This window comes from Electrona antarctica, assembly GCF_951216825.1.
Source record: "Electrona antarctica genome assembly, chromosome: 12".
Taxonomy (NCBI): Eukaryota; Metazoa; Chordata; class Actinopteri; order Myctophiformes; family Myctophidae; genus Electrona; species Electrona antarctica.
Window position 1 is genome coordinate 19,633,190 of NC_136793.1, and position 12,771 is coordinate 19,645,960.

Below are 12,771 nucleotides of genomic sequence, written 5' to 3' on the forward strand. Positions count from 1 at the left end.
TTTTTGTTTGTTTTTCTCATACAAAACTTATGTTACTCCAACACGTTTCACAAATCCCACAAATCCCACTTATCTATCTGATCTGATCGCGATCTACTGGTAGATCACGATCTACCTTTTGGGCACACCTGGTCTGCATGAAATGCCCAACCCTCTCAGATTTTGTAAGTTATAAATAACTAGACCATTGCCTGGCTGTAGAGCACCGAGTCGGTAACGATAGAAGTTGTACCCGTGTCAGAGTACCCGTTCCACCCATCTGTCTGTGTCCCTTTTATGCCCATATGTGGAGATTTCTGTATCTGTCTCTGTGTCCCTTTATTCTTATATATGGAGTTCTGTGTCAGGCATGCCCAAATATGGAGTGTTGTGATGTCAGAACAGGCCAGCTCCAGATATGGAGCCTGGGCAGGGGCCCTGTCCAGAGCCCGGGCAGATGCCTTTTGTGGCGGTTCTGGACAACTGTGGGTCCGACTGCACTCCCTGTGGTGGTGTGGAACGTGTGTCGAATTTGAAGTCGGTGGGAAGAAAGATTCTCGAGTTACGTGAATTACAGATACAGAGACTTGGTGCATTTATAGATAGATAGATCGATCTTACAGGTGAAATTCAAATAGTGAGATCTCCTAATTTACTGAAATCAAGCGACACGGGGAGGGGGTTATTTTGTTTAAATGTACAGAATACAATGAAAGTCACCTTTTTTCATATCATTCACTACCATCTACAGTATTCGGACAGCCCCACTTCTACTGCCACTAATAATAGATTTTTTTTGTCTAGAATGAGAAGGCCAGTACACCTGTGTCCAAGTCCAGCACCCCAACTCCACGCTCTGATGTCCCCACCCCCAGCAACACCTCCATCCCAGGCCTGAGACCCACATCTGGAAAACCACCAGGGGTGGAGACCCTGGGTAAGTGTGTCTCATACGGCGTTTAAGCTTTGCTGAGCACTGTTATGGTGATATTGGACTGTCAGATATTGACATATTATTTCATGATTGTATGCATATTATGAGATTTCATTTGCTCCAAGCCAAGCCAAATGTTTGCTCAAATGTTTGCTCAAAACGCGTCGCTTCGCTTGTGGATCTGCTACTTTTGATGCTTTTGTGTGATGCTGAAGAATGATTAAGTAGGTCATTAAAAAGTCATAAAAAAGTCATTAAAGTCATTAAAAAAGAAAACCCACAAAATGTTAGAATATATAAGAGGTTTCTGCTATCAGATCACATGATCGGAAATCGGGGTCGATCACATCATTTTCAAAGGATCGGAATCGGATCAGCAGCAAAACAACCTAATCGGGACATCCTTAGTATCAATATTATAGCCATATCATGATTTTAGACTGGATATTGTCTGTGATTTTGGATATTGTGCTATTGTGATATGCAGAGGCGTCTGGGAGAAATGCGAGGAAATGCGAGTATGTATTAATTAATTAATACATACTTCAGTGTATAATTCGACTGCGTTGCGCGGTCGCGCGGCCGATCTACAAGCTCACAACGCGTCGCGCTGCAACGCATTGTGAGCTTGTAGATCTGCTCTAATTCTGCAGCGCAAGCTAGCACGGCACTGCGCAGCGCAAAGGGGGACAACAGGGGGCCCCACGACCGGACGGCCGGGCGTTGCTTAACGGGAGGATGAATAAGTGACGCCGGTTAGGAGGAGGAGGAGAAGGCGACACGTGGCCGTCGGAGGCCCCCCTGGGGGGGGGGGGGGCGGCTCCAAACCGACCGCAGCCTAAATAGGTGAAAAATCAACTGCGACGGAACGGGCTGCGATGCGATTATTGTTTCTTAAAAAAAATAAAAACACTGCCTAGCGCGAGGCCTCGCATGCGCGAGGCCCTGTGCGGCCGCACCACTCGCACTACCCTTAAAGCGGCCCTGGTGATATGGCATAAGTATTCGATAAAAATTTAAAAAAATCGGATCGTGAACAAATGGTATCGGCACATACTCAAAACCAAATGATCGGAATTGGATCGGGAGCAAAGAAAACAAGCCCTACAGTAGTTTCTGCCCGACAGCAACAAAAGCAGACTTCACATGCTTCATGGTTCTGTCTTCCAGTGCCTGGCCTCCGCACCCCGCTGGCAGTGCCGTGCTCCTACCCAGGCCCGTTCGGCATGGTTCCCCACCCCGCCATGAACGGAGAGCTGGGCGGGGCCGCCGCGGCCTACGCCGGCCTGCACAACATCTCACCACAGATGAGCGCTGTGGCCGCCGCCGCCGTGGCCGCTTATGGACGCACACAAGTGGTACACACAAACACACGCATGCATGTAGGTGCACGCTCAGCCAGATGGTAGCCCCATTCAAGAATGTTCAAAAATGGCAGATCTACAAGCTCACATCGCGGCACTTCGTGCCGCGATGCGAGCTTGTAGATCTGCTGTTTTTGAGTAGCCAACACTAAAATGTAAAATGACACGGATGCTTTCGAAGTTTTAATGTGTTACTTTTCAAATGCATGGAAGTTGGAAAAAAAATATCATTGTTGAACAACTGCATGTAAAATCCAATTCAACATTTTGAATCAATTTGTTTGGTGCCGCAATACTGATACATGCAGTCACAGGTGTGTGTATTTTACACACAGCTTAGAACACGGCTCAGCCAATCATAGTCAAGGATTAGAACTACCCAGTACCCATTTTATAAATATGTATCATACACTTTTATATTCATGAACATTGGAATTGTTCACCACTGGAAACTATACACAGATAAATGGCACCATCAGTGCACACAACTTGATGGTAATAGTTTCAATCATTCGTCTGGTTTGATCAGATAGTATATAGTATACACACAAATCGCATTGCATACACCACTGATGTAGACAAGGTTTATTAGTAATGAAATGAAAGAGGAATCCAATAAACTGCAGATCTTTGGGGCCATAGAATGTAGTGCAGACGAACATTATCGCAGTTCACTCGACAGCGATGTATTTAGAGGAAATCCTTAAAAGGTTACGACTAAAGGGCAGAGCAAAATAAACCACATTCACTTTGACCGTAATTGGATTCCAGCCCTGCTTATCTGGATTCCTGCTTGATGAATTAAAGGCCGTGCAGGTGCACATGTGTGTGTGTGTGTGTGTGTGTGTGTGTGTGTGTGTGTGTGTGTGTGTGTGTGTGTGTGTGTGTGTGTGTGTGTGTGTGTGTGTGTGTGTGTGTGTGTGTGTGTGTGTGTGTGTGTGTGTGCGCGTGTGTGCGTGTGTGCGTGTGTGCGTGTGTGCGTGTGTGTGTGTGTGTGTGTGTGTGTGTGTGTGTGTGTGTGTGTGTGTGTGTGTGTGTGTGTGTGTGCGCGTGCGTGTGCGTGTGTGTGTGCATGCGTGTGTGCGCACGCGTTTGTGGTGCACACTGTAGTGGTGTTGTGTGAGAAATAGCCAGTGTTGCTTTATCTCTCACTGTTAAACATTTAATTTAATTTGGTTACCTGTCACTGAGTTTCCTCACGGAATGCGTTTTCCTGTCTATTTCCGTTCACAGATGGTGCTGACAGTAACGTATGCACACGCACGATGTTCGCAGATGACTGAATTTAAACTCTGTTTTGTAGGTTGGCTTTGATCCTCACCACCACATACGTGTCCCTGGTCTTCCTCCAAACCTATCAGGCATTCCTGGTGGAAAACCGTACGTATGACTGACCTGCATCCACATTATTGACTGTTTTTCTTTTCTTTTTTAAATATATATACCTGTGAGGAGTGTGAGCCACTGTGAGCTTGTATCAGCTATTTTTAGCTATTTAACACATTCTAACTCACAAATAGCGGGCAGAACATGGATTAAATAGCGTGGAAAACGGGTTATGCAGCTAAACTGTTAACTACTACCTCCTTGTGCTACACTTGCTTATCTCTGCTTTCCTTCCCTTCTTCCTTACATCTTTCCTTCCCTCTGTCCTCCACCCAGTGCCTACTCTTTCCATGTGAGCGCTGATGGCCAAATGCAGCCTGTGCCTTTCCCTCCAGATGCATTGATTGGCCCTGGAATTCCGCGCCATGCGCGGCAGATCAATACGCTGAGCCATGGGGAGGTGGTGTGTGCCGTCACTATCAGTAATCCCACACGTCACGTCTATACCGGTGGCAAGGGCTGTGTCAAGGTGTGGGACATCAGCCACCCGGGCAACAAGACCCCTGTATCCCAACTGGACTGCCTGGTGAGTCAGAGAGGCCTTGGTTGAGAAACAGGCCATGAATAAATCAGCTTTTACCATCTCACACCGACCACATTCACACACCGGCCACCATACCCCAATTATGACATAAGACCTGAGGCCGATTCTACAATTCAGTAGTACTGTACTATTATTGTGTGGCAAGGATCCCCAAAACACAGTCAAAACTGTTTTTTTGACGGGGCTGCCGAACACACCCATTTGGTGACAAAGAAATGGCCCCAAACGTCTGATGCTGCCAGAACTTTGTCGAAGCCAAGGGCTCCATAGAATGGATTTTAGTTGGCCAGCCAGCATATCATTCACTGTGAACATTTTTGCTTTTTTGGGACAGCCTTAAGAAAGATTACACAGTCTGTGGACAGGTTTAGTTGTTGTAAAAGTTATAGCAATTAATATAACAGTGCAGCGTTTCAGTGTTTCATCTCAGTGTGTGTGTGTGTGTGTGTGTGTGTGTGTGTGTGTGTGTGTGTGTGTGTGTGTGTGTGTGTGTGTGTGTGTGTGTGTGTGTGTGTGTGTGTGTGTGTGTGTGTGTGTGTGTGTGTGTGTGTGTGCGAATGCGTGCGCGTGTGCGAATGCGTGCGTGTATCACATCAGAACAGAGATAACTACATCCGCTCTTGCCGACTACTCCCGGATGGGAGGACACTCATCGTGGGGGGCGAGGCAAGCACCTTGTCAATCTGGGATTTGGCCACACCGACTCCACGGATCAAGGCGGAGCTGACATCATCTGCACCCGCTTGCTACGCCCTCGCCATCAGCCCCGACTCCAAGGTCTGCTTCTCCTGCTGCTCCGATGGAAACATTGCTGTGTGGGATCTTCACAACCAGACCCTAGTTAGGTATGGAGCCTGGAGCGTGGTGTGTGGGTACTGGGTAGTATGCAGGTTTTTGAGCGCTTGCAGTCAGTGTGTTGCGTGTACAACATTAGAAAACCAATATTTACTTTATGTCTGTATATCACAGAATCACAGTTATCACACTCTGCACAGACTCCTCAATTGTCTCAATGAGGCGTGTGTGTCTACGTGTATTTTTCACAGGCAATTCCAGGGACACACTGACGGGGCCAGCTGTATAGACATCTCCAACGATGGCACCAAGCTGTGGACCGGAGGCCTGGACAACACTGTCCGCTCCTGGGACCTGAGAGAGGGCCGGCAGCTTCAGCAGCACGACTTCACCTCTCAGGTATACACGCAGAACATTGTATGAACGGTTTCAGACACAAAACAATAATCAAGCTCAACAAACAATGAGCTTTAGCATTGTTGACTGCAGCTAGGTGTCCCTCATCAGTCCACTATTACAGTAGCATTAGCACTGTATCCGTAAACCCATCGGTTTCTACTCACTAGTCACTACTACTATAACATGGACTGTAGGTTGCTATGGAGAGTGAAACATGATTTGTCGTACACATGATTGGTCAATATTTGAAGGAAAACTGACACGCTCAACTTGAAAAAGGCCACTCAGCAGACATGAAATGCATCGAACACCATCGAACGGAAGCGAGCAGCACAACAGCTGGCATATTCAGGCCTGGTCTTTTTTTTCTCCAGGCCTGGTCAGCACTTCAGAACCACATGGAGCTCCGACAGACACATCAATAATACCGTTTAATCACAGTGAGAGCAATAAGAAATAATACATGCAATTCAATCCTTTTGAAGAAATCTGCCTTTGACAGCAATTTAAAGATAGATATCATCTGCCAGGCTTGTTCTATGAGGGACGTACATTCTTCTGACCTCAGCACCATTTCTGGTTGCTTTGCTATATGGCATATGGGTGTATGTGACATTATTATATCAGGGGTTCTCAACATTTTTGGGGCCAGAACCACCCTACCCAGCAGGTCCATTAACCCCCATCACCCAATTAAAATATTGGCTAGGTTATTTTTGAGGGGTGCTAGCCCCTCCTATGCCCAGCTTTGTGTGTTTGTGTGTACTCCATAGTGATTATTTGATTTGCTGAGCACCCCATGGCGATGATTTGATTGGCTGAGCAAAGTACGTATTGAGGATAAAAAGTGAGGATAGAAAATTGAGGACACCAAAAGTGATTAGCCAGATTAGACTTGAGGATAAAAAGTGATTGTGATTGGCTGTAATGTGATGATAAGAGCGCCCCTCACTTCACACGGGTGTGATTTTTTTATTATTATTATGTTGCTTATATAATTTAGACATCTTATTGAATGCTAAGTATCTGATTTTATATTATACACGGGACTGTTAGAAGCGCTCGGGAGGCTCGGTGGTAAAGTGGCTGCCCACCACCTGTCAGCAGGGAGTGTTAAATTGGTGGGGGTTCCTCTCTGGCCGGTGAGTCAGTAGGATACAACTATACCAGTGTTTTCAACCAGCGGTCCGGGGACCACCAGTGGTCCTTGAGGAGGTTCCAGGTTGTCTCCAGAGAAATGATGGAGAGTTGGTAAACAAATGGACCCTTATAGATCATCATTAACTCTTGAGAGTGTAAAATGAAACCAAATGGACCCACACTCTCAAGAGTTAAATTATTGTTAAACATCTGCCATTACTTAATTTACAAGAAGTCTCCACAATTAGAGAATGTAGAATTGTTATTTTGATCAACATTTGCCATATCTTACCAACATCAATACAGCATGGAATTGTGGACAAAATTGTATCCAACGATGACAAAAATATAATTAGTTTTGGGTCTGCAAGGCTAAATCTCATCAAATGGTGGTCCGTGTCTCAAATGCAGAATAAATAATAGTCCTTGATCTGAAAAGGGTTGAACACCAGTGAACTATATAGCCTACAATTCTATTAGAATTGATGGCCCAGTCACGGTGTGCATTGTGTGCATTGTCAGTGGTCACACACAACAGTAGTCCAACTGGGTCCAAACCTCACAAAATATTGCTCGGTGTGGTCTGGCTAGGGCTTAAAGTTCCAGTTCACACGTCCAAATTTGGTTTACAATATAAAGTGTATACTTCATTTTATACTTTTTAATGTATGTGGGCTTTTTTCTAGTAATTTGCTGAAAGAAAGACATTATTAATTTATTATACACATATCTACAGACAAAAGGTAGGATGAATGTTCATACCCTGCTGTCACATTCATGTCGAGCTTGATGGAAGCCTTTGTTTGTAACATCATGCCTCCAAAACTGCCAGAGATGTTTATGATGGTATTGAAAACTAGAATGCATAAAAGCTATAATACCAAATATATAAATGGGCACTTGCACAGTGTCAAAAATAAACACACTGGCTGTTTTCACAGATCTTTTCGCTGGGGTATTGTCCAACGGGTGAGTGGCTGGCAGTGGGAATGGAAAACAGCAACGTGGAGGTCCTGCACGTGACCAAACCTGACAAGTACCAGCTCCATCTGCATGAGAGCTGTGTGCTCTCACTCAAGTTCGCCCACTGTGGTGAGACTATGTGGCATTTGAGCCATTTAAATCCACATCAATTTCTTTTTAATAATGTTTATACTATGTATCCAAATGAACTCCAGTGTCCCTATGCTGGGCATGCCGTAGTGGGCAAACATTCGGCAAACAATTCAAGCTCACAGCGCTTGCTGCTGCGATTCATTGTGAGCTTGTAAATTGGCTATTTGTGGCAAAGAAATGTGGTGTAGAGGGAAGTAGGGAAATTAATAGGGCCCGGGATAAGAAAAGAAATATGTGTTTTTTATTACTTTTTTCATTTATTTTCAATAATTGTTTTGGAAAATAACCTACTCCAGGAGAACGGAGGAGACAAAAAAATCTAAAAGAATTATAACAAATTAATGAAAACAGTAAATGAAAAAACACAGCCAGAAGGACATATCAGTCACCAGATACAGGTATTTTCGATGAAACTATCATGGTTAAAATGGAATTTGAAGTTGAAGGGGGCAGGGTAGCTAAAATGAATATCAAATATCTAAATACTGAATCCAGCAACTTAAAAACTGTGTTCACATAAGCCTGAGTAGGCGATACAATGACCAAAAGTTCTTTTGACAGTGAAATATCCCTTTAAGTGTAAAAGGATGATGATGGTGTGGTGGTTGGTGGGGTGGATAAAAGAGGGTGAGCAAGCTGTACTGTATATTATCTGTATTTTCTTTATCTGTGTACTGTATGTTTCTATGTGTTTTGTTTGTATGGGTCCCCTTAAAAATGAGATGCTGCATCTCAAGGGGCTATCCCTTTAATAATAATATCTGAAATCTAATGAAGATACAAAACCATGAATCAATTAATCAGTTCAATAGTACACTGTGTGTTAATTTAATTCAGAAAGTGTGCAAATAGCGCTTTATGAAGTACCCAAAGACACTTTATATGGGGGGAGCAGAAAACAACAAAAGAAAATCAACTATTTGAAAAAAAGCACCAATAAAAGGTGCTAAGCAATGAAATGTATAAAAACAGTAGAATGGTGAGACAGGGGGGTGTGCAGTTAGCTGGGGAAAGCCATATCCATGCGGTTGTTTTCTTCCAAGAACTGAGTGAAAGGTGGTGTCAGGACAACGTTCATAGTTGAAAGTTCCATGTGTCTGAGTGTGAACCTGACCTGTCTGTTTCTCTGCAGGGAAGTGGTTTGTGAGCACAGGAAAAGACAACCTGCTCAATGCATGGAGAACACCGTACGGAGCCAGTATATTCCAGGTAATCCTAGCAAAACATGTAATATTAGTCTGTACATACTGTACTGTATATACACACATACAGTAGTCCTCATCATCTCTTCCCTGTTACTCAGTGTTTGATTTGCTCAGGGAAAATCCATAAGCTACAGCCCTCCCCTCCCATACACATGTGGAGCTTGTAGATCTGCTATGTTATACGACATTTCCGACATTGTTTAAAGTGCCCTTTATTCTGCCCTTGTATTCCCTCACAGTCAAAGGAGTCGTCATCAGTGCTTAGCTGTGACATCTCGGTAGATGATAAGTACATTGTGACGGGGTCTGGTGATAAGAAGGCCACTGTCTATGAAGTCATCTATTAACTAGGAGGTCAACGTCAACACCTACCCACCCCAGCACTTTGACTTTGTGATATATCCCCGTCCCTTCTGTACACTTTGGTTTGCCTTTGTATTCAATGGATTTGTACTTGACCCAACTAAACAGCTTGATTCTTTAATGGACTATGACCTCTTGACTGGTTGTGGGTCAAAGACAGCAAGCAGAGCCAAGCGTTTGGATATGATTTATTTTTCTTCTTCTTCTTTTTTTTGCTGTGAAGCTCAGTGAATCGGGAGTCTGCACTTACACCAATAAGTTGACAGATAACATTCCTTTGAGTGATGCCTCTTTTAAAAGCTACCTGTGGACATTTTGCCTTTAATTGATGCTTCTGTGCATGTTGTATGTGCTGGACAAGTTTTGTTTATGTGAACCTTTGTTAAATGGACAATATTGTACCAGTGGCTTCCTTGTTATTCTTGCATTATTATACCTTTATTTTATTTTTTACTTTTACTTGGTTTAGTTTTTTATATTTGATGTCTGTTTGAAGCTTTGATCTAAAAATGTACAGTTCACATCTTGAAACAACCCACAGAAATTACAATGGAGGAAATTACCATTCTAAACTTAGCACAGTCACTTTTTTTGTGGAAATGTTAACTTGCAGTAGTTGCTGAATATAAAATAGATGCTTTTGTATTTGGGCAAACCAATATTGAACAACTAATGTATTAGCTCTTATGAATATCGACATATTGCCCACATCGCAGCACAGTAATATTTCTCTTTACCGACTGTACCGGCCTTCAGCAAAGTACGTGACAAAATAATTAATTTTACTTAAACTGCTTCAGGTTTTCTATATTTTATCTATTTTTGGGGTCATTGCTCATATTGTAATTTCTTGCTGTGTGTGTGCGTGTGCGTGCGTGCGTGCGTGCGTGCGTGCGTGCGTGCGTGCGTGTGTGTGTGCGTGTACCCTGTGGGCACTTAACAAATAAACAAGGCAAGAAAAGGATTGCCTCCAGCACCCTCACTTGTGACTTACAGTATAGCAGTGAGGTTGCTGCCCCTTTTAATTAGAGATCAGGTGGAAAACAAAAAAATCACACCCATGTGAAGTGAGTGGTGCAACTCTGTGTGGGGGTCCCCGGGAGGTCCGCTGAAGTTTCGGACCCACAGGAACGCGGCCAGGGTGCCGGCCCGGTTCCAGCGAGCCGCCCCGCGTCCGAAACGGTCGAGAAATGACAGCGTTACCGTGTGGGGGTCCCTGGGGGGTCCCTGGGACATCCAAACCCCCAGGAATGCGGCCAGGGGAATGGCCCGGTTCCGGCGAGCCGCCCCGCGTCCGAAACGGTCGAGAAATTACAGAGTTACCATGTGGGGGTCCCCGGGGGGTCCCTGGGGGTCCCCGGGGGGTCCCCGGAACATCCAGACCACCAGGAACATGCCCAGGGTGCTGGCCCGGTTCCGGCGAGCTGCCCCGCGTCTGAAACGGTCGAGAAATGACAAGAGTTACCGTGTGGGGGTCCCTGGGGGGGTCCCTGGAACATCAGATTCCAGACCCCCAGGAATGCAGCCAGGGAGCTGGCCCGGTTCCTGGCGAGCCGCCCCGTGTCCAAAACGGTTGAGAAATGACAGAGTTACCGTGTGGGGGTCCCTGGGGGGGTCCCTGGAACATCAGATTCCAGACCCCCAGGAATGCAGCCAGGGAGCTGGCCCGGTTCCTGGCGAGCCGCCCCGTGTCCAAAACGGTTGAGAAATGACAGAGTTACCGTGTGGGGGTACCCAGGGGTGCCGGTTGAGAAATGGTGAAAACCAACCAAGCTATTTTCGTGCTTGGACCGACAGACCCAGGGACTCAGGGACACACATACTGTAGCTGTGTAATGGAGTGGTTGCACCACTCAAAAAAACCCTTCACTGCATTCTGTCAGACAGTATTTAAGTAGTATTGTGCCAAACACTCATAATCTTGCCAATTATCTTTTCGGACATGTTACATTACATTCTCCATATGTTATTCTGAAAACCTAAACGTAATCCACAGCACAGTGCCTTTATGCTGCTAAGATTTTCATCTCTTGTTCAGCTGGGCTAACAGGGGGGCACGCGTAGTCCGACGTACGTGGCTGGTTAACACTTGAGTGTCTGTGACGTCTTTCTGACCCATTTTGAGATTTTTAAGTTGATTATCTTTGCCCGTGAAGCTCTCAGAAGGTTCCCCTTCCATGACTTTTCCTAAATATTCGATTCAAATCATCTCTGTTTTATTTCCATCTGAAACATTTTCTAAATATGAATTTAGGCATGTTTATACCATCTCTGCCTATTCGTTTTCGGTCATAATGACCCCTGCCACCCCCCCCCCCCCCCCCCCCCCCCCCCCCCCCCCCCCTTGGGAGTGGACTTCACACCTCCAGACAGCCCATTGTTAAATTTAAAAAATAATGGCTCTCCCCCGCTGGGGGGTTGAAGCTATCAAAACGTCTGGAGACAGTAGCCAATAACATTAAAGGATAAAAAAGGTATTTTTGACCTTAAGTCAGCTTGTGTGGTACCTGCCTCCTGGCCTTACTACAGTCATGCCAGTGTTAACACTCACCCGTGACTTCCACCTGCGGTTATGGTTAGGGTTAGTAATGACGGATTATTAGGACTAACGCTAAGCACCCGGGCTAAGACATTATCTACACAGAGGTGAGACATATCTCAGTCTACAGTTGGAGTGGGTCTTAAAACATTACTGATAAGAGGATGGAATTGTTTGCACTATGCTGTAAGGATAACGCAGATCAAATGCAATTGAAAGTACGAAAGTATTAGTGTCCCTTTATTGGGCTTCGTTCCATTTTCACACAGTCAAATTGTGTAAACAGGATAAATATATGCCTCTTAAATCTACAAGAGGCACATACAATTCTCACATTTCTCACAGCCAGCCAGTGTGTGACCTCTTGGCACTTGAAATAGTTCAAAAGATGTTCACATCCTTACGATACAACCGTGATGCTGTCATCGTTGGTTGTACTGCTTGAAGCAATGAAGTTAGCAAATTGTGTGTTTATTGTTCATATCCACCTAAAAACAGCACAATATTGAAACTTTAAATCTCATGAAAGTCTGCCTTTAAATTATTTTAAAGTGAAAACAGAGCCACACCTTAAGATGTCCTAAAGTTTACATGTTGTGGCTGTTTGGAGAACACCCATAACTCAGCATATTATGATCCAGGTGTTATTTGCTTATTCCTCTACAGTCGGCTACTTAGTAAAATGAAGGTTAATACTGTCTCTGTCGTGGGGTATTCTTGTAGAATTATGAACTTCTACAGATCATAAGCCAGATGTCGAGCCAAAATAATATGAGATATATTGGTTTTGACACAAAGCCAAGACAAAATGTGTACTACGCTGAAAGAAAACAGGCAGAACACCTATTTCAGCTACTGAATAGCGTCTATTCAAGGACACACTTGAATTAATTTCTGTATGGTTGTAAGAATGCTCCCCTGCTGAGATCCAGACAGATTGCCTTTGAGTTTAATCATCACAGGCATTGAGGGAGTCAAGTGTTTCTGTTCACATTATGTACAGAAGG

At 44.6% G+C, this 12,771-nt stretch overlaps 1 protein-coding gene across 11 annotated transcripts in view; it reads left to right on the top strand.

Moving 5' to 3' along the window:
- The window catches only part of LOC306933389 (transducin-like enhancer protein 4), a gene marked incomplete at its 5' end in the record, with an annotated part of 51,762 nt that extends 42,161 nt beyond the window's left edge, over window positions 1-9,601 (top strand). For all 11 annotated transcript variants that reach the window (XM_079515593.1, XM_079515596.1, XM_079515597.1 and 8 more), the window contains 9 exons: window positions 784-916; window positions 2,084-2,271; window positions 3,581-3,657; window positions 3,940-4,189; window positions 4,805-5,052; window positions 5,254-5,401; window positions 7,483-7,633; window positions 8,790-8,866; window positions 9,102-9,601. In XM_079515593.1, the coding sequence (XP_079371719.1) occupies window positions 784-916; window positions 2,084-2,271; window positions 3,581-3,657; window positions 3,940-4,189; window positions 4,805-5,052; window positions 5,254-5,401; window positions 7,483-7,633; window positions 8,790-8,866; window positions 9,102-9,209 (1,380 nt within the window). In that variant the 3' untranslated portion in view covers window positions 9,210-9,601. The remainder of the gene's footprint in view (window positions 1-783; window positions 917-2,083; window positions 2,272-3,580; window positions 3,658-3,939; window positions 4,190-4,804; window positions 5,053-5,253; window positions 5,402-7,482; window positions 7,634-8,789; window positions 8,867-9,101) is intronic.
- Window positions 9,602-12,771: the final 3,170 nt, after the last annotated feature.